Genomic DNA, 22,378 nt, shown 5'->3' with positions numbered 1-22,378 from the left:
CTTAGAGAAAGATTCCTGCAGAAAGATGACACGTTAGCAGGATACTGGTGACCATCTAAAAGTTATTTGGGTAGAAGAGAAGGATTAATGACACTAGTGATTCATTGTCTATATGTTTTCTTCTCTGTTTAACAAGAGCAGAATGATCTGGTTCATCTCTGCTGTTGACTCTCTTCATCACAGTCTCTCTTGGCCTTTTATACACCAAGATGATTCTGCTGTTCCCATCCCAGTTTTTGTTAGTTTGATCATTTTCACACTGTTTACATTTGTAATATTTAGTACTGTTTTGTAGAGATAATTCCTATAGTTGTTTACACGTATGTCTATTTTTAAATAGAATCATGCATGTGTGTACTACCTGTGTGTCCATGAGTTTATATATTTATTTAACCACGGCTTATCCATTCCGGAATTCTTTGTTTTGATTCATCTGTTGGTTGAGTCCTGAGTCTGAGTATTTAAAGATAATACATTTTTTTCCAAGAGCTCTGAAGACCCCTCTGCCTTGTGTCCCAAATAATTATCTATATATGTTATATATGTAGATCTCTGTACAGATCTTTCTGTATGTACATAGAGAAATTTCTCTATATAAATAATTTATCTATAGATACATACATTTATAAATAAATCTACCCAAGTATATAGAAAGATAACTATATATAGAGAGATGAATCAAGGATGAATCAAAACAAAGAATTTAGAAATGGACAGGCTGTGGTTAAGTATGTAAATACATACTAGTAGTACCCACATGCATATCATGTATATCTATACAGTTTTAAGAGTGCTTTACATAGATGTTTAACTTAGGATTTTTGACTTTATAATGGTGTGGAGGTGATATGCATTCTGTAGAAACTATACTTTGAATTTCAATCTTTTTCAGGGCTAGCAATATACATAATGAAACTTGGTGGTGCTGAGCCAAATATCTCATGTAATTTATTGAATACGGTATTGAAAGGGTTCTGAGCACATTTAAGGTAGGCTAGCCTAAGCTACTATATTTGGTAGTTTAGGTGTATGCATTTTCAACTGAAGATATTTTCAATTTACCATCCTAAGTCAAGGAGCATTTGTATATTAAGGATATTGTCCTTTTGTTTTTGATATACATTGCAAATATTTTAAATTTATTATTTGTCTTTTGAATTTGCTTCTGATGTGTTTAACCATGATACATTTTTTTCTTTTGTTGCATAATGCCTTAGAGATGCCCTAAAAAACTGATTGGAAGCTTTATGTGCAAAGATAAGGCTTATTAATAGGCAGCGATTTTGATGTATCATTCTGTGAGACCTTTTGATTTAAGAGAAGAATCTACCAATTTCTTAATAGAGATGGAGGCTATGGAGTGGGGCCTTTTTCAGTTCGGAGATCTTTATTCTTCTGTTTTCTTCCCTGCCCGTTGCCGTGCCTGGTATTCTCAATTCTGAATATTCTTTGTTGTTGTTGTTGTTGTTTTCCCCATGGTAAATCTCCATTCTCATGCTCTAGTGGGGGTATGGTATTTGCTTGGCTGTATGTAATGGATTGGGGACCTGGGATCTGTTTTTTTATTCAGTCTTTCAGTCAGTCTAGATTTTAGCCTCATGTATCACTACTGTCTTGGGAAGTCATGGAGCTCCAGATGCCTGAGTCCTTTGGGAATTATTTAGTGAGAATTGGCTTGCTTGTGCAGACACTCAGGATCTGTGTTTGCTCAGTGCCATTGATGCTTTCATCTATTTTTTTTTTCTTATTTGCTGCTGACTTCTCTCATGTTCTTTAACTCATTTTTATTAAATATTATTTATTTTCATTTTAGTAGGTTTTGGCGGGGAGGAGAGAGAAACGTGTTTAATTCACTGTATTTAACTAGAAATCCAGGTGTACCTACTGTTTTTCCCCTTAGGCTCTATTTTGTAGGCAGTTGGATGGCTCTCAAGTGAGGCTTTTTAGGTTCACAATATTGCACTTTTGTTTAAGTTTATTTGCCAGTACCCAGATGATTCTGATGATTCAAATCAGTTGCCTCTTGCCCTCGTTTATGCTAAGTTTAACTTCAGGGAAGCAAATTTTTTAAGTTTCAAGGCAAGAATTCGTTAGTTGATGCTTAAAATCTGGTTGCAGTTTTAGGATCTCTTTGTTTTCTCCCCATAGTTGATCAGTTTCACTGTATTCGATGTAGCCTGTGTTTGACCATTATAGTTTTTTTGTGGTTTCATTTTTAGGGGTGTCTAATCTTTTTTGGCTTCCTTGGGCCACATTTTTTATAGTTTCATTTTTAGGGGTGTCTAATCTTTTGGCTTCTGTGGGCCACACATAAAATACACTAACAATAGCTGATCAGCTAAAAAAAAAAAACCTCAAAAAATCTCATAATGTTTTAAGAAAGTTAATGAATTTGTGTTGGGCCACATTCGGCCATGCATTGGACAAACTTGTTTTAATTGAATCCTCCTTCCTGTTTTTTTTCTTTCTTTTTTTGGTGGTTTTCAAGAAGTTGAAGTAAACATACCTTTATTCCTTTCTTTTAAAATGCATGTACTACAGTTTGAAAAACGTTGTCCAAAATCTTATATTTCATTTAGGAAATTGAATACCTGGAGGATTAGCTGTGCCAAAATCTTTTTCCCAATCCTTATAAAGTTCGGCATGAGGTATAATTCTAGCCTCACTCATTTGGTTGCAGTTTCACGTCACAGTGAAGGGAGGACAGTTCCTGTGAGAACATATGTGCTGGAACTAGAGAGCTGCCAAAATGTCTCTTTCACCACCCGTCTTATTAGTTGTCTCTCACAGTGCTTCTGCTCCTGTCTACACTCTAGCTCCATGTGGCCTTCTTGTGCTTGTCTATATTTTCTGTTCTCTTGTAAGTTCAGCTTACACCTGAGCCGTCATGTACACCACTGTCTCTCTTTTACTTACTTTTGACCTTTCTGCTTAAGCTCTTTACTGCTGGCCAATATAGTCTCTCACTGTTTCTTAATCATATTTCCAAGAAAAAAAATGATTAGCCTATGCCATCTTTTTGTTCCACTTCTGATTTGTTGGCTTATGCCATCTTTTTGTTCCACTTCTGATTTGTGCCTAGCCAAAGTATAAGTTGGCTATCTGGGTTCAGGTTTCCAAACAGCTTAGTGGTGTCAGGGGAGGGAGCAGTAGGACAGCAGGGGAACATGGTATATCTGAGGACTGTCTTAGCAGCAAGAAGGCAGGGATGGGACACTTCACCTTGGTAAGTGGGGGGGCAGAACAGAGCTGAATACATCAAATAGTCCCTATTTTATTATGCTAGTTTATTTTTAATGGAGTACTTGAGGGTAATACTTAGTAGTGCAGATTGAATAATGTAGGAAACTAGCTAATTTTTAAGTGTCAAAAATTGACTGCAAAAAACCTGTACCCTGATCTGATGCTGGTTTCTGTTTTCATTATGACTTTAGTGCCATGGTGTGGCAGAAAGACCATTAAAGTAGAAGTCAGGAGTCTTAGATTCTAGACCCGTTTTTGCTGTTCTGAAAGGCTTCACATTCTGCATCACATAAATTTTTAACGTTATTGAGGTAGAATAGTGTCTAAGGTACTATTTAGCTATTAAACTTGTGACTCACAGTATACTGTACCAAGTTAGTAAAAGTAATTTCCACAAGAGTAGTCAGATTACAAAGCTTATAATAACATGAAATCATGAGTACAGGTTAATGTAAAAAATTAAAAACGAGAATACCTGGACCAGTACATTAGAGAGAGATACAGGAGTTTCTAGTGGACTGCATCCCTCTCATTTGAACTTGTTTTGTTTGATGAGGAGATCATCTTCATGAGCTGATACAAAAGTCAGGTATTATAATCACAGAATTTTCCTGACTTGAGTTGCACATAAACAGTGTAATGCAGTAAGTGTAATATTGAAGTTTCAGATGCTTTTTGATTTTCCATCCTTTTTAAAAGCCATAGCTGGATATTCAGAATAGTTAAGTAACTTGAGTTTCTTTTGTTTTTTAGGATTTAAGTGCCCTGTATGCTCAAAATTTGTACCCTCAGATGAAATGGATTTGCATCTTGTAATGTGTTTAACAAAGCCAAGGATAACCTATAATGGTAAGTCCAATGCTTTAAAATAGTATTTTAAGTTAGAATTACCTTACATTTTATGAATTTCATGTTTCAAGTTTAATTTAAAAGGAGAGAAGGACTTTGTTTTCTCTCTATTTTTACTAGTGCATTAATGCAGTGGTTCTCAAATTCTATGATCTCAAGACTTGTTTACACTTCAAAAAATTATTGAGGACTTCAAAGAGTTTTTCTTTACGTGGGTTGTATCTATCAATATTTGTCATATAAATTAAAACAGAATTTATAATTTTTAATTTATTTTGTTAAACGTAAATATAATTATGTTGACAACTTTTAAATGAAAAGTAAATTTTGTAAGACAAAATATTTAGTGACAAGAGTGGCATTTTCTGTATTTTTACAAACTCTTTAATATCTGGCTTGATGACAAGGAATTCTCACATCTGCTTCTTCATTCAGTTTATTGTGATATGGCACATCTTGTGTCCTCTGGAAAACTCTACTGCTATACTGGAGAGAATGGGAATGAAAAAGGCAGATATGGCCAGGCACAGTGGCTCACACCAGTAATCCCAGCACTTTGGGAGGCCGAGGTAGGCAGAATACCTGAGGTCCAGAGTTTGAGACCAGCCTGGCCAACATGGTGAAACCCCATCTCTACTGAAAAAAAAAAGAAAAAAAATTAGCTGGGTGTGGTGGTGCACACCTGAAATCCTAGCTACTCAGGAGGCTGAGGCAGGAGAATTGCTTGAACCCAGGAGGCAGAGGTTGTAGTGAGCCGAGATTGTGCCACTGCACTCCAGCCTTGGAGACAGAGTGAGACTCTGTCTCAAAAAAAAAAAAAAAAAAAAAAAAGGCAGATACTGTCTTAATGTTACCATGAAAATAGTTTTTACTGTGTTAATCTAAAAGGATTTCAAAGGCTCTTCCACTTCTCCTACTCTACAAGATTCTTTGGACCACACTTTGAGAACTACTGCATTGAAATAAAATCTTTTGGGTTACGCCTAAGTAAAATGTAATGTTCATAATGGCCATTTTCAAAAGTAAGTAAGCATGGTTGAAATTGCAACTTTTTTCTTTTTGTTTAAGAGTATAGAGTAAATGAAGGGAACATATATAGCAGTAGGGAGGATAAAAGTTTATTCAGTAGTAAATAGATGCCTAATGGGAGAAAAAGTCATTAAGAGAAACCCAAAACTCTACTTATGCGATGCATATGTGTCTCTGTCTTTCCTCCCATAGACAAATTCAGTCTTTGAGCTCTGGAGCTAACTGGTATTTTTGTTAGGTCTGGTATTTTAGGCTGTACCATTCTTTCCTGACCAAAATCTCTAGATATTCCAAAACCTAGAAAAGATTTTAAATGTAGCCTTGGCATACTTTGGAATAGACTTGGGGGGGAAAAATCAAGTAGTTCTGTCCTAACCAATGAATAGAATAAAATGAAGGAAAAATGAAAGTTGTTTTCAAAATTTTATAAAGAAACAGACTTCAAAAGCTTAAGAGAAATTTCATTTTTTTAAAATGTAAATTTTGGCCTGAAATAAAATGTGTAGAAAGGGTACCAGTAAACACTATAGCCAGTTGAAAGATTGGCTAAATGCAGCAAATATTTTGAGCATCAATTATGTGCGAGGTACTGTGTTAGGAATTAGAGATATAGCAGTGAATGAACAGAAATGGAGCTTACAGCCTGCTAATAGTAATAGTCACCGATTTCTTTGAGTTAAGAATTACTGGTTAAATAAAAAGGTTCTATGAAAAACTTAGTAGATATAGCAGCACTTATCTGAGATTTCTCCTCAGGTAATAAAAATGTTGGGAGGGATAGAATTTAACATTGAAATGAGCATATTACTTTGGATAGTGTTTTGCAAGTTGATGTAGGAATCAGTGTCTCAATTCTTCCCTCTCCTTCACTTTTTCTAGTATGGTGGTGCTTCAGCCACCCTATTACAGGGTTGACAATAGAGCACTTTTTCCCATTCATTTGCTGATGAAATGTGAAAGTGGTTTTAAGCAGTTACTTGGCATAGTGAATGTATTTGTTGATTATATCCTAACCTTTTTGCATTATGAAATTGAATTGGCTACTTTGCATTATCTACTTCAAGTTTAGTTATTTAAGAAATAGAAAGTGTTCTCATTCAAAATTTGAGACTAAAAGTATTTGGGTTTGTTTTTCATACCTGCTCCACTATCTTATTATACTCTATAATTGTTTATGTTTAATAGGAGTACCTTTAAATATCCATAAATCTTAAGCCTCTGGCTTTCAATTTGAAAATCACAAATATATTTGACCATATAATAATATATTTGACCATATAATAATATATTTACACACAGTCTTACTATTCTGTACATTTACTTTTTGTGTAATATATCTAGGATATAGTCTTCTTGTATATTGTGATATTTAACAGTTTTTTAACTTTTAAGTTCAGGAGTACATGTGCAAGTTTGTTATATAGGTAAACTTGTGTCATGGGGGTTTGTTCTACAGATATTTTGTCACTCAGGTATTAAGCCTAGTACTCATTAGTTATTTTTTTCTGATCCTCTCCTTCCTCCTACTTTCCACCCTCTGGTAGGCTCCAATGTGTATTGTTCCCCTCTTTGTGTCCATGTGCTCTTATCATTTAGCTCCCACTTACAAGTGAGAACATGTGGAATTTGCTTTTCTGTTCCTGTGTGAGTTTGCTGAGGATAATGGCCTCCAGCTCCATCCACGTTTCCACAGAGGACACGATCTTCTTCTTTTTTATGGCTGTGTAGTATTCACATGGTGTATATGGACCCACATTTTCTTTATGCAGTCTATCATTTGATGGGCATTTAGGTTGATTCCATGTCTTTGCTCTTGTGAACAGTGTTACAGTGAACATATGCATGCATGTGTCTTATAACACGATTTATATTCCTTTGGGTATATACCCAGTAGTGGGATTGATGGGTCAAATGGTATTTCTGTTTTTAGGTCTTTGAGGAATTGCCATACTGTCTTCCACAATGGTTGAACTAATTTACACTCCCACCAACAGTGTGTTAAGTATTCCTTTTTCTCCGCAGCCTCTCCAACATGTATTTTTTTTTTTTTTTTTTACTTTTTAATAATACGCATTCTGACGCTTGAAATGGTATCTCCTTGTGGTTTTGATTTGCATTTCTCTAATGATCACTGGCGTTGAGCTTTTTTTCATATGATTCTTGGCCACATTTATGTCTTCTTTTGAAAAGTGTTCATCTCCTTTGCACACTTTTTCATGGGGTTGCTTTTTTCTTGTAAATTTAAGTTCCTTATATATGCTGGATATTAAACCTTTGTTAGATGCTTAGTTTGCAAAAATTTTCTCCCATTCTGTAGGTTATCTGTTCACTTTGTTGATAGTTTCCTTTGTTGTGCAGAAGCTCTTTAGTTTAATTAGATCCCGTTTGTCAATTTTTGGTTTTGTTGCAATTGCTTTTGGTGCCTTTGTCATGAAATCTTTGCCTATTCTTATGTCTATAATGGTATTGCATAAGTTGTCTTCCAGGGTTTGTATAGTTTTGGATTTTACATTTTGTATATGGCTTAAGGAAGTTGGCGCGGGGTGGGGGTCCAGTTTCAATCTTCTGTATATAGCTAGCTAGTTATCCCAGCACCATTTATTGAACAGGGAATCCTTTCCCCATTGCTTGTTTTTGGTCAGGTTTGGATATTTGACAGTTTTTAATTTCCTGATTTAACTATGCCTAAGTCATTAAACTTTTCTGCTAGATCACTTGTTTGGTGTCTTAAGAACTAATTAATATATAACCTTCTGCTTGGGGATACTGTAACAACCAAATATTTCGAATTTTAAATATTTAACAGTATTTCAATCTAGAAATTAATAAATTTCATGCAATAAGTAAATAAAGTTGTAAGCATTCTTAAAGTTGCTGACTGAAACCTTTAAAAAAATTAAAAAAGTATATATTTTTGTGTTTAGAGTCAGGATCTTGCTTTGTTGCCTGAGCTAGAGCTCAGTAGCTATCTATAGGCACAGTCATGGCACACTACAGCCTCAAACTCCTGGGCACAAGTGATCCTCCTACCTCAGCCTCCTAAGTAGCTAGGACTACAGGTGCATGCCACCGTGCCTGGCTTCTTTTATTTTTTATTTTGTAGAGATAAAAAATTCAAAGTATGTATTAACTGTATAAACATTCACAGCAAGAAGCAAATACAGCTTCTTAATAAAAACCATATATAGTTTTTGAGGTTTTGAAACTAGCTCTTGGACAGTGGCCAGTTATGAGTAAGTGAAGAAGAAAGGAGCTTTGCCTGGACTGATTTGGAGGGTTACAGAGAGGTGGCAGATTAATAATGTACTTTCCTATCATAGGCAAGGGGAGTTCTAATACCACCTTGTTTTAAAGGCAGACCCCCCAAAATGTCTATCACAGGTGATGAGTCCAAATGGAAATTGGCTTCTTTAATACCTAATAAGCAGACCATCTAGGATTATTATAAAGTAGAACAAGGTAAAGCCAGAGAATCTCTAAAACTGAATCTTTTTAGTCAACTGGATTCCTCACAATTTTATATTTGAATTCCTACATGTTGATTCCATAGAGAGATGCATCAGATACATTGGGCCTCTAAATTGTGTTAGCGCTCAAACAAGAACATTTTTTTCACCACAGTGCTCACTTAACTTACACTTTTTGCAGCCTTTTCCAGAGTAGCTAGGTCTGAAATTTGGAAATTTATTTGTTAAGTGAATGTTAACTGTCTATAAACATTCATAGTTATAACACAAGAATAGTGGGGCTTGTTTTCTTCAGACTGGATATATTTATATAGATAAGCTCCTGAATTGGATGAGTTCCAGAAATTCAAATATAAGTTGATGATTTAGAGTTTCAGACTCTTTCTCACAGAGATGATATTTGAAATATTGGTTTTTCAGACTAGCTCACCAAAACCTTCTTATTTTTTTAAATGCACAATATGAACACCCACATCCTAGTACCTGAAGAAGAAATTGGCTAACTAGTAGAAGCTCTCAGGGCTTGGGCAGCTGGCTCGGCAGAGGTCCCAATGGGACGCCCAAGGCTGTCAGGGCAGGGAAGGATTTTGAATGATGTGGGTGGCACTATCTATTGCAGATGGTATTTTGGCAGCTTGAAAAAAATTAAGAATGCCACAGTGAGTGTTCAACAACATAGGTTGCCTTCATGTCAAGGACTGCCTATTTCATATACTTTTCCCTCTTTCATGTGCTTCATTGTTGAGTTTATGGACCTAATAATTCCTTGTATAGTCTATGAATCTAATACAAATTTTATGAGTATAGAGGCTCTCTTCATTTCCTTGCTCCTTCTAGGATATTTCAGACAAGCCAAAAAAATGAATTAAATATTATTAGCAAATTCTTAGTTTTTAAAAAAATTTTATTTGTACATAATAGTACATTTATGGGGGTACATGTGATATTCAGATACAAACGTACTATGTGTAATGATCAAATCAGGATAATTGGGACATCCATCACCTCAAGCATTTGTAACTTCTTTGTATTAGGAACATACCAGTTCTGCTTTTCTAGTTATTTTGAAATACACAATAAATTATTGTTAACTATAGTTGTCCTGTTGTGCTTCCAAACACTAGGTCTTATTTCTTTTATCTGACCATATTTTTGTACCCATTAATCAAACCCTCTTTATATCCCCCTTCCCCAGTACCCTTCCCAGCCTCTGGTAGCCATCATTCTTCTCTCTGTTTCCATGAGATCAGTTTTGTTTTGTTTTGTTTTTTAAGCTCCCACATAATAAGTGAAAATATGCTATACTTGTCTTTCTGTGCCTGGCTTATTTCACTTAACATAATGTCCTCCAGTTCCATCCATGTTGTTGAAAATGACAGGATTTCATTCATTTTCATGGCTGAATAATATTCCATTGTTTATAGATACCACGTTTTCTGTATCCATTATCTGTTGATGGATACTTAGGTTGAATCCATATCTTGGTTATTGTGAATAGTGCTGCAGTAAACATGGGAGTGCAGATATTTCTTTGATGTACTGATTTCCTTTCTTTTGGATATATATCCAGTAACAGGATTGCTGGATCATATGGTAGTTCTCTTTTTCGTTTTTTGAGGAACCTCTGTACTGTTCTCCATAGTGGCTGTACTAATTTACATTCCCACCAACAATGTACAAGGGTTCCCCTTTCTCCACAGCCTTGCCAGCATCTGTTATTGCTTGTCTTTTTGATAAAAGCCGTTTTAACTGGGGTGAGATCATATCTTATTGTAGCTTTGATGTAGCAAATTCTTAGTCTTGATTGTATTGGTCTTTAAACTATACCTGATCATGGTATACTTTATATCATAATAAGTTCAGTTTTTACTTTAGACTTCTGTGATTCAAGGCAGTAAGATTTATTTATATTTAAGTATCTTTGTTTTACTTGTGGTTGCTACTATGTTTGTGCATGTGTACTTAGAAGAGGTACAACTTGAAATAAAGTCTTCTGGGAGTTAAATTATAAACTTGAGAATCGAAACAGAGCTATTCAGACTCATCAGAAAGAAGAACAACTCTATGGACAGAGCAAGATGTGACTATTACCCTGTTAAAGTAAACATGTTTGAAGAAAGATTGAGCCAGTTGGAAGGCAATTTGTTCTGCAATAAAAATTATGAAAAAAGCTGCCAATTTCTACACAGTCTATGGGAGAATCTATTTTGTCAAGCTCACACAAATATTGCAGGTGATTGTATCAGGCTGTTAGCACCTTGATTCCAGTGTGCATATGCAGCCTGCTAATCATCTGGGTTCCTGTCTAACATGTTTGCAGGAAAGAGCATATTTTTTCCCACTGTGGATATAATCTGGTCTTCCAGGGAGTTGAGGTACTATATTATAAGTTATAAGCCTACCTTCTGCCTTATATACTACATTTTCTTGGTTTTAAGATTCTCCCCTCAAAACACATTTTAATCTTTCTGAATTCAGGATGCTTCCTGAAATTGGCATCTTTTTTTTAACTGAAGTTAAAAAAAAAAAAAAAGAAAACTTGCCAGCTACTAAGCAGAATTTTAAATAAGAAAGTCTAAGTTATCGCTGCCTGAGCATGTGTGAACTTTGCCTTCTGTGGCAGGTTTCTGTTCTCTTATTTGACGTCTCTGTTCATTTATGTACATTGGTGGTTTCTGTGGTTGAGTTTTAACTTAAATGTGGATCCCTAATTGTAGTCTTAAGTAACTTGATAAAGCTTACATTGTAAGGCAGAATCGAAGAGCTATTTTTTATACGACAAACTGACTGTTCTCCATGGAGTGATGTTAAAGGCAATGGAAAATGTCAAATCCCTTTTACTGCCTTACAAAAATCTCAAAGTTGGTGATATCCCAGAATAGCCTGGCAGAAACAAATCCAAAACTGTTCGTAAACCCATATGGGATTCCTGTACTAACATACAGTCCCTATTAACGGTGAACTTGTGATGAAAAATGACAAATAAGGAGTGAGAGTAAGCAGATACGAGAATTATTACCCCTAAGAACATTTAAAATTAACAGCTTTATTTTCAAATAGTTAAAATTATAAACAGATGAATAGGAAATATGGGAAAAAATAAGACACTGTAAATAAAGAACAGGAAGTTTTGAAAAAGATTCAGATTTAACTAGACATTAATCATTGAAATTAGAGTCTGGCTGAATAGATAGGTTAAGTGGCAGATTAGATAGAGCTGCAAGGAGAATTAGTCAAGTATAAGGTAGTTCTGAGGAAATTACACAGAGTGTAACAGAGAGAGAAGCATGGAAAATAGGAGAGAGTACCTGGCATGGAGCCTGGAATGAGAGCATACACCATACATATAAAAATCGCAGAAAAAGAGATGGAATTGTGGAGAGGCAGTATTTAAAGGGAAATGCTGGAGAGCCTTATAGAATTGCTGAAAGCTAGAAATTCTCAGATTGAAAGAGTGCAGTGATCCTAACTGGCATAAATAAAAATAAATCCATACCTAGAGACACCATAAACCACAAATACCAAACAAAAAGAGAAAAATGTTATTGTATCCCCCAAAATAATATTTTACCTTGTTCCGTTTGTGTTAACATTTCTAAAATGCTTCTTGTTTTATGGAGTAATTTGAAATTTAGCAGATGTTTACTTTATAAAGATAATGGATCAGAAATGGTCATATAAGAAACTTGACAGTAGTTACAGTCTCATCCAGTTACCAAAATTGTAAGCCTATTTTATGTGGCACTAAATTCAGTTTTACTTCCCTTCTGTAAATACACATAGCTGCCCAAAAGTAACACTAATTTGTGTTTAAATTGTTACAAAGTATAGCAGTACTTTGTACAAACTTTAAATTCATCTTGTTGAGTCCAGATCCTAATTCTGTCACTTAATAGGAGTGTAATCTTAGTCTTGGTTTTCTCTCTTGTAAAAAATGAGACTAGAAATAGTACCTGTCTTCATAGAGTTACTGTGAAAATCAAATGAGAAATCACACATAGTTCTTCACAGAAGAACTTCGCAGGTAATGAGTGCTAAAGTTAACAAGACCTGTTGCTATTACTAAGAAATATTACTCTTGACTTTGAGAGGTAAACATGCTGTAGATGCCCTGTTACCTTTTAAAAAAAAATTTCGGTTGAGGAGGTGGGGTACATGTGCAGGTTTATTACATTGATCTATTGTGTAATGCTGGGATTTGGGCTTCTAGTAAACCCATTCCCCAAGTAGCAAACATAGTACCTAATAGGTGGTTTTTCAAACTTTGTCCCCCTCCCTCTCTTCCCACTTTTGGAGTTCCCTGCATCTGTTGTTTCCATCTTTATGTCTGTGTGTACCCATCGTTTAGCTCACACTTATAAGTGAGAACATGACTGTATTTGATTTTCTGTTTCTGCGTTAATTTACTTAGGATAATGGCCTTTAGCTGTATCCATATTGCTGCAAGTGATATTGTTTCATTCTTTTTTTATGGCTGTGTAGTATTCCATGGTGTATATGTACCACTTTTTCTTTATCCAGTCCACCATTGATGGGCACCTGGGTTGATTCCATGACTTTGCTGTTGTGAATAGTGCTGCAGTAAACATACGAGTGCAGGTGTCTTTTTGGTTGAATGATGTCTTTTCCTTTGGGTAGATACCCAATAATAGGATTGATTGCTGGGTTGAATGGTAGTACTAGTTTTAGTTTTTTGAGAGATCTTCATACTGCTTTCCACAGGGGCTGAACTAATTTACATTCCTACCAACAGTGTGTAAGTGTTGCCTTTGCTCCATATCCTCACCAACCTCTGTTATATTTTGACTTTTTTTTTTGAGATGAAGTCTCACTCTGTTGCCCAGGCTGGAGTGCAGTAGCTTGATCTTGGCTCATTGCAACCTCTGCCTCCCGGGTTCAAGCAATTCTCCTGCCTCAGCCTCCTGAGTAGATGGGATTACAGGTGCCTGCCACCACGCCCGGCTGATTTTTGTAGTTTTAGTAGAGATGGGATTTTGCCATGTTGGCCAGCTGGTCTCGAACTCCTGACATCAGGTGATCTGCCTACCATGGCCTCCCAAAGGGCTGGGATTACAGGCGTGAGCCACTGCGCCTGGCCATATTTTGACTTTTTTTCTTTTTTTTTCTCCCTGAGACGGAGTTTCATTCTTGTTGCCCAGGCTGGAGTGCAGTGGCGCCATCTCACTTCACTGCAACCTCCGCCTCCCAGGTTCAAGCAATTATCCTGCCCCAGCCTTCCAAGTAGCTGGGATTACAGGCGCTCACCACTACGCCTGGCTAATTTTTGTATTTTTAGTAGAGGCAGGGTTTCACCATGTTGGCCAGGCTGGTCTTGAACTCCTGACCTCGTGATCCTTCTGCCTCAGCCTCCCAAAGTGTTGGGATTACAGGCATGAACCATTGCACCCGGCCCATATTTTGACTTTTTCATAGTAGTCATTCTGACTTGCGTGAGGTGGTATCTCGTTGTGGTTTTGATTTGCATTTCTCTGATGATTAGTGGTGATAAGCATTTTTTCATATGTTTGTTGGCTGCTTCTATGTCATCTTTTGAGAAGTGTCTGTTCATGCCTTTGCCTGCTTTTTAAGGGGGTTGGTTTTGTTTGTTGATTCAAGTTCCTCATAGATTCAGGATATTAGTCCTTTGTCGATGCACAGCTTGCAAATATTTTCTCCCATTCTGTAGGTTGTCGTTTTACTCTGTTGGAATTCCTTTTGCTGTGAAGAAGCTCTTCAGTTTAATTAAGTCCCAAATGTCAATTTTATTTTTGTTGTGTTTGCCTTTTGAGGTCTTACTATAAATTTTTTTGTCTAGGCCAGTGTCCAGAAGAGTTTTTCCTAGTTTTTCTTCTAGGATTTTTATAGTTTGAAGTCTGACATTTAAGTCTTTAGTTCATCTTGAGTGAATTTTGATATATAGTAAAAGGTAGGGGTTCAGTTTCATTCTTCTGCATATGGCTAGGCAGTTTTTCCAGCACCCTTTATTGAACAGGGTGTCCTTTCCCCGTTGTTTATTTTTGTTGACTTTGTGGAAGATCAGTTTGTTATAGGTATATGGCTTTATTTCAGAGGTCTCTGTTCTTTTCCATTGGTCTTTGTGTCTGTTTTTGTACCAGCACCATGATGTTTTAGTTACTATAGCCTTGTAGTATAGTTTGAAGTCAGGTAATGTGATGCCTCTGGCATTATTATCTTTGCTTAGGTTTGCTTTGGCTATTTCTTTTGGTTCCATATGAATTTGAGAACAGATTTTGTGGATTCTGTGAAAAATGACGTTAGTAGTTTGATAGAATTGCATTGAATGTATAGATTGCTTTGGGGGAGGACTCTATTATCTAACATGCTAACAAATCTAAAATTTTTCTTTTGATATTTTATTTAAAAATCTCATAGTTATTTAATTCCAAGTTAGAAGTCTATAAGTCTTGCATGACAGTATGAATCCTATAATATGTAAGGGTGTAGGGAGTGGGAGGTTAATTAGAAAACTGCTTCTATCATGTGACAACTTAAAGCTACAGTTTAACTGAAAATTATATAATATTTCTACTTTTTATAAGCAATGTGGTGGCCTACACAGCTGACATATAAACTTTAGATTTGATGACAGACAGATTGCTTACTAGGATTGTAGCAGAAATTAATCTTTGTAGAAGCATAGAACCTTTTATAGTCTGTATAGAAATAGAAATGCTATAAAAGTACATGGATAAATGTATTTATGTTGAGGTACTTTTTTTTTCTTTATGGGTTATTTTAAAAGAAATGCATAGAAGAGAAATTAAAAATACTTAGTTTGATGAGAAGGAAGGAAGTCCTGATGGATCTAGAAGGCCTGAAGTAGGATTGAGGTTCTATTTCTGATTTCATTAATAACGTTTGAGGACTATGACATCTGTTTTCTTTGTTTACTGATTCTTAGTTTACCTCCATCATTTCATAAATCTTTATATTAGCCCTGCCTTTTGGGATGGTTCTCGTTTTCCTTCTGTCACTTTCATAAGGTTGACTTTTATATCATTCCAACATTCCAAGGAAGCTTTCTTGAGTTTAAAAGGAAAGAAGAGAGAAAACAGTACAAGAGACCAAGTGAAACAGCATAGCTGTCCTCAAACCTTAAAAGCTTTTATTCTCCTGGTCATAATTTTTATTTTCATTAAGATGTGGTATTGGTGAAATCTGATTTTAAATGAATAAAATACTTTTCCAAATTTATCTCATTTTTGTGTTTCCTTTATTAAGGAGCATAGCTATGACTCAGCCCACATCTGTCCGCAGTTTTACCCTTTTACAAAATTATTATATACATACATATACGTATTTATATGTATACATACAGTAAAAATAAATTAGTTCTTAAATTAGTTCTTTATTCTTGAAAGGATGAAGAAGATTTGAGAGAAAGGGAGGCCACGTTTAGAGATAACTAGGCAGGGCGTAGTTGGGGGCAAGAGAGAATGCTAAAGGAAAATTGAAGGCAGAAAGATAAATTATAGCTGTATGATGTTCTTTTATAAACTATTTGGAACTTGGAATATTTATCTTATATTAGTATGCAAAAGTATTTGTAAGGAAAAGAATTTGTTTAAAGACTAGTTTGGAGATTGGTTCATTACTTTACATGTTCAGGGTGTAGGTGATGTGTTGGAAGGGGAAAGAGGCATCATAAAGAGTGAGCTGTGTTTAGTGAGTGCTGGAAACGACTTGAAGGTTAGCAGTGGAGTGACTCAATTCAGGGGTAAAGAGATTTTGAGAGTACCTAGCTGCTGTAAACCATATGCCAGAGGTGTTGATCTTGGCAAATGTGAAAATTATAAAATGTGATTCTTATGATTTTTCTAAAGGAAGGAGTAAAGATATTACAAAGGATGCTTGAATATTTTGTTGAGTTCAGGAAACATTTTAGAGAAGATTGGTAAAGAAATGGCTTGTGAATATTTTTCCAGTGACTACACATTACTTGTATAAAACTTTTAAAAGTGCTCCCCCTCCCACCTTAAGTCAGCATTGCCCTGATTATCCATAGCACTGCCTTGGATTTGCCTCAGAGGTGGCCATAAGACGTATCTTCTCAGCCACTGAGTAGTTTGGTTTCAGGGAGGGCAGTATTAACACAGTGGCTCCGTTTGGGGGGGAACTGTATTTAATTCTTAATGTTTTAAGTGTTTTAAGATAACATGAAAATAATAAAGGAAAATAATGAAAGTATTAATGAAAGTATTTTAGGCATAGAGATGTTTTTCTTATAGCTTTAGTTATCTGAGATTTTAATTTTTTTGTTAATTTCTAGCTAGTTTCTCATTTAATTTTTAACATTTTCTTTGATTCAGAGATTATGTAGAAAAGATACATTATAGTTGCAAAGAAAATTTTGGGGAGCAGGAAGATATGTAGTGGGAATTCATTTTGATCTTGATATTAGAGAAAGCTGTCCATACGTCTCTATATTTTTAAAATGTTTTGATGTTTTCTGTGTGGCCAAGTACATCATTGAGTTCTGGAAATTGTGAATATAAGAGAAGCATATATATTTTCTTCTGTAGAGTGTAAAATCTGCATTTTTCTGACACATACATGGACATGTATGTGTGTATATATATATGTATTAGAAAACATGCGTGTATGTGGGTGTAATTCCCATACATTGAATTTGGTTGTATTATTGAAATATTTTGTATCCTTTATTCTGTTTGGTCTACATAGTCTGACAAATTTGAAAAGTTTATTAAAGCATCCCTACTGTGACTGTAGTTTTATCAATTTTTTCTCATTTTTAAAGTCTCTTACTTGTTTTGGTAATATTTGCCTTGCAGCAGTGTTTTCTGGTTTTATATATTTCATAACTATGTTGTTTGCACAGATGTTTATGACTTATGTTCTTTTTGGATTGAATCTTTTTATGTTATAAAGTATTCATCTCTATCCCATGTAAGGCTTTTAGCCTTATATTCACTTTATCTAATTTTTTTTTTTATTATGCTTGTTGGTAACTGAAGGGTCTGAGATTGTAGCCTACTTGCCAGCCAGCAAGTTAGCCTGGCTACATTTTTTTGGATTCCCACAGAATATATGAGACTCCTTAATCAAAATCACGGAACTTTATTACTCATAGCAATAGCCAGAATATTAGCATTTTTTTGTATCAGTTCCTTAAGCCCCAAGAGGGCCAGGTGACATCTCCACACTCAGTGAGTTGCATCAAGGAAGAGGGAACCCCTGAGATTTGGGAAGCTAGATCTTGGGAAGTAGGCATGTCTGTTCTTTTCTCTGGAGTTGACATTGTCTCTATTTTCCAGGGCTATTTGCTCATACAAACATGTTTGAAAATATAGTCTAAAACCTGCAGAAACATGAGACACCCGTGGAGAACTGTCTTCCCCAATTTTTTTATTTGCATTTGCTTGCTATCTTTGCTTCTTTATTATAAATAAATAAATTAATGAAATAATTAATTTTCTCTATTTTAAATTAATTTAAATTTTATTTTTGAATAGGTAATACGTTTGCATGTTTCCTATGCAAAGAAATACAAAGTATGCCCAGTGAAAACTCTCCCTCACCTGAATCACCTTAACAGAGGTAGCTAGTACTACCAGCTTCTTGTGATCTTCCAGAGATATTTAATGTATATGCAAAGATACATATATTCTTCCCACAGTACACTTTACACTATGATACCCTGCTGTACATGATTCTGAACCCTTGTAATATATGCTAGCAGTTATTCCAGATGACCTTCATCATTCTTTACAATTGCCTTATATTTCATAGGTGGATAAACTGCAATATATTAACCAGTCTTATGTCCATAGATGGATATTTAAACTGTTCCGGGTATTTTATGTGTGTATGAGTATGTCTGTGGGTTGTAATCCTTGAAGCCTTCCTTATTAATCAGGGATTATGTACATTTCTATTTTTGGTAATTGTTTGCCAGATTCCTGTCCAAAGATGCTGTGCCCATTTTTTTTTTCAACTTACTTTAAGTTTTGGGATACATGTGCAGAACACACAGGTTTGTTACATAGGTATGCATGTGCCATGATGGTTTGCTGCACCCATCAACCCTTCATCTATAGTAGGTATATCTCCTAATGCTATCCCTTCCCAAGCTCCCCCACCCCCCGACAGGCCCCGGTGTGTGATATTCCCCTCCCTGTGTCCATGTGTTCTCATTGTTCAACTCCCACTTATGAGTGAGAACATGTGGTGTTTGGTTTTCTGTTCCTGTGTTAGTTTGCTGAGAATGATGGTTTCCAGCTTCATCCATGTCCCTGCAAAGGACATGAACTCATCCTTTTTTATGGCTCCATAGTATTGCATGGGTGTATATGTGCCACATTTTCTTTATCCAGTCTTTCATTGATGGCATTTGGGTTGGTTCCAAGTCTTTGCTATTGTGAACAGTGCTGCAGTAAACATACCTGTGAATGTGTCTTTATAGTGGAATGATTTATACTCCTTTGGGTATATACCCAGTAATGGGATTGCTATGTCAAATGGTATTTCTGGTTCTAAATCCTTGAGGAATTGCCATACTGTCTTCCACAGTGGTTGAACTAATTTACACTCCCACCAACAGTATAAAAGTGTTCCCATTTCTCCACATCCTCTCCAGTATTGTTTCCTGACATTTTAATGATCGCCATTCTAACTGATGTGAGATGGTATTTCATTGTGGTTTTGATTTGCGTTTCTCTAATGACCAGTGATGATGAGCTTTCTTTCATATGTTTCTTGGCCACATAACTGTCTTCTTTTGAGAAGTGTCTGTTCATATCCTTTGCCCTCTTTTTGATGGGGTTGCTTGTTTTTTTCTTGTAAATTTAAGTCGTTTATAGATCTGGATATTGGCCCTTTGTCAGATGGATAGATTGCAAAAATTTTCTCCCATTCTATAGGTTGCCTGTTCGCTCTGATGATAGTTTCTTTTGCTGTGCAGAAGCTCTTTAGTTTAATTAGATCCCATTTGTCAATTTTGGCTTTTGTTGCCATTGCTTTTGGTGTTTTAGTCATGAAGTCGTTGCCCATGCCTATGTCCTGAATGATATTGCCTAGATTTTCTTCTAGGGTTTTTATGGTTTTAGGTCTTACGTTTAAGTCTTTAATCCATCTTGAGTTAATTTTTATATAAGGTGTAAGGAAGGGGTCCAGTTTCAGTTTTCTGCATATGGCTAGCCAGTTTTCTGCATATGGCTAGCCAGTTTTCTGCATATGGCTAGCCAGTTTTCCCAGTACCATTTATTAAATAGGGAATCCTTTCCCCATTTCTTGTTTTTGTCAGGTTTGTCAAAGATCAGATGGTTGTAGATGTGTGGTGTTATTTCTGAGGCCTTTGTTCTGTTCCATTGCTCTGTATATCTGTTTTGGTACCAGTACTGTGCTGCTTCGGTTACTGTAGCCTCGTAGTACAGTTTGAAGTCAGGTAGCGTGATGCCTCCAGCTTTGTTGTTTTTGCTTATGATTGTCTTGGCTCCATGGGCTCTTTTTTAGTTCCATATGAAATTTAAAGTAGTTTTGTGTAATTCTGTGAAGAAAGTCATTGGTAGCTTGATGGGATAGCATTGAATCTATACATTACTTTGGACAGTATGGCCATTTTCACAATATTGATTCTTCCTACCATTGAGCATGGAATGTTTTTCCATTTGTTTGTGTCCTCTCTTATGTCCTTGAGCAGTGTTTGTAGTTCTTGAAGAGGTCCTTCACATCCCTTGTAAGTTGTATTCCTAGGTATTTTATTCTCTTTGTAGCAATTCTGAATGGGAGTTAGCTCATGATTTGGCTCTTATTGGTGTATAGGAAAGCTTGTGATTTTTGCACATTGATTTTGTATCCTGAGACTTTGCTGAAGTTGCTTATCAGCTTAAGGAGATTTTGGGCTGAGACGATGGGGTTTCTAAATATACAATCATTTCATCTGCAAACGGAGACAATTTGACTTCCTCTCTCCCTGTTTGAATACCCTTTATTTCTTTCTCTTGCCTGATTGCCTTGGCCAGAACTTCCAATACTATGTTGAATAGGAGTGGTGAGAGAGAGCATCCTTGTCTTGTGCCGGTTTTCAAAGGGAATGCTTCCAGCTTTTGCCAATTCATTATGATATTGGCTGTGGGTTTGTCATAAATAGTTCTTAGTATTTTGAGATACATTTCATCAATACCTAGTTTATTGAGAGTTTTTAGCATGAAGGGGTGTTGAATTTTATCAAAGTCCTTTCTGCCTCTATTGAGATAATCATGTGGTTTTTGTCATTGTTTCTGTTTATGTGTACGTCTATTGATTTGTGTATGTTGAACCAGCCTTGCATCCCAGGGATGAAGCCGACTTGATGGTAGTGGATAAGCTTTTTGATGTGCTGCTGGATTCAGTTTGCCAGTATTTTATTGAGGATTTTTGCATCAATGTTCATCAGGGATATTGGCCTGAAATTTTCTTTTTTTGTTGTGTCTCTGCCAGGTTTTGGTATCAGGGTAATGCTGGCCTCATAAATCGAATTAGCGGGGAGTCTTTCTTTTTCTATTGTTTGGAATAGTTTCAGAAGGAATGGTACCAGCTCCTATTTGTACCTCTGGTAGAGTTTGGCTGTAAATCCATCTGGTCCTGGGCTTTTTTTGGTTGGTAGGCTATTAATTACTGCCTCAACTTCAGAACTTGTTATGGTCTATTCAGGGATTCTGCTTCTTCTGGGTTTAGTCTTGGGAGGGTGTACGTGTCGAGGAATTTATCCATTTCTTCTAGATTTTCTAGTTTATTTGCATAGAAGTGTTTGTAGTCTTCTCTGATGGTAGTTTGTATTTCTGTGGGATCAGTGGTGATATCCCCTTTATCATTTTTTATTGTGTCAATTTGATGATTCTCTCTTTTCTTTGTCTGGCTAGGGGTCTACCTATTTTGTTAATCTTTTCAAAAAAACAGCTCTTGGATTCATTGATTTTTTTTGGAAGGGTTTTTTGTGTCTCTTACCTCCTTCAGTTCTGCTGTGAGTTTATTTATTTCTTGCCTTCTGCTAGCTTTTGAATTTGTTTGCTCTTGTTTCTCTAGTTCTTTTAATTTTGATGTTAGGGTGTTGATTTTTAGATCTTTCCTGCTTTCTCCTTTGGGCATTTTAGTGCTATAAATTTCACTCTAAACACTGCTTTCGCTGGGTCCCAGAGATTCTGGTACATTGTGTCTTTGTTCTCATTTGTTTCAAAGAACTTATTTATTTCTGCCTTAATTTTGTTATTTACCCAGTCGTCATTCAGGAGCAGGTTGTTCAGTTTCCATGTAGTTGTGCCTAATTCTGAGTTCTAATTTGATTGCACTGTGGTCTGTTAAACTGTTTGTTATGATTTCCGTTCTTTTGCATTTGCTGAGGAGTGTTTTACTTCCAATTATGTGGTCAATTTTAGAATAGATGTGATGTGGTGCTAAGAAGAATGTATATTCTGTTGATTTGGGGTGGAGAATTCTGTTGTCTCTTAGGTCAGCTTGGTCCAGAGCTGAGTTCAAGTCCTGAATATCCTTGTTAATTTTCTGTCTTGTTGATCTGTGTAATATTGACAGTGGGGTGTTAAAATCTCCCACTATTATTGTGTGGGAGTCTAAGTCTGTAGGTTTCTAAGAACTTACTTTATGAATCTGGGTGCTCCTGTATTGGGTGCATATATATTTAGGATAGTTAGCTCTTCTTGTTGCATCGATTGTAAATGTGCTTCTTTGTCTTTTTTGATCTTTGTTGGTTTAAAGTCTGTTTTATCAGAGATTAGGATTTCAACCCCTGCTTTTTTTTTTTTTTTTTGCTTTCC

General features: G+C 35.8%; 1 protein-coding gene across 1 annotated transcript in view; it reads left to right on the top strand.

The window, feature by feature from the left end:
* LOC129490086 (E3 ubiquitin-protein ligase ZNRF2) overlaps positions 1–22,378 on the top strand; it is a 100,904-nt gene that overhangs the window by 40,164 nt on the left and 38,362 nt on the right. The window contains exon 2 of the mRNA XM_055293531.2: positions 3,997–4,092. Coding sequence (XP_055149506.1) covers positions 3,997–4,092 — 96 coding nt within the window. The remainder of the gene's footprint in view (positions 1–3,996; positions 4,093–22,378) is intronic.

Source organism: Symphalangus syndactylus, chromosome 9, assembly GCF_028878055.3.
Source record: "Symphalangus syndactylus isolate Jambi chromosome 9, NHGRI_mSymSyn1-v2.1_pri, whole genome shotgun sequence".
NCBI classification, from domain to species: Eukaryota; Metazoa; Chordata; class Mammalia; order Primates; family Hylobatidae; genus Symphalangus; species Symphalangus syndactylus.
The sequence above is the reverse complement of the archived record's forward strand: the minus strand, read 5'-3'. Positions and strand labels throughout refer to the sequence as shown.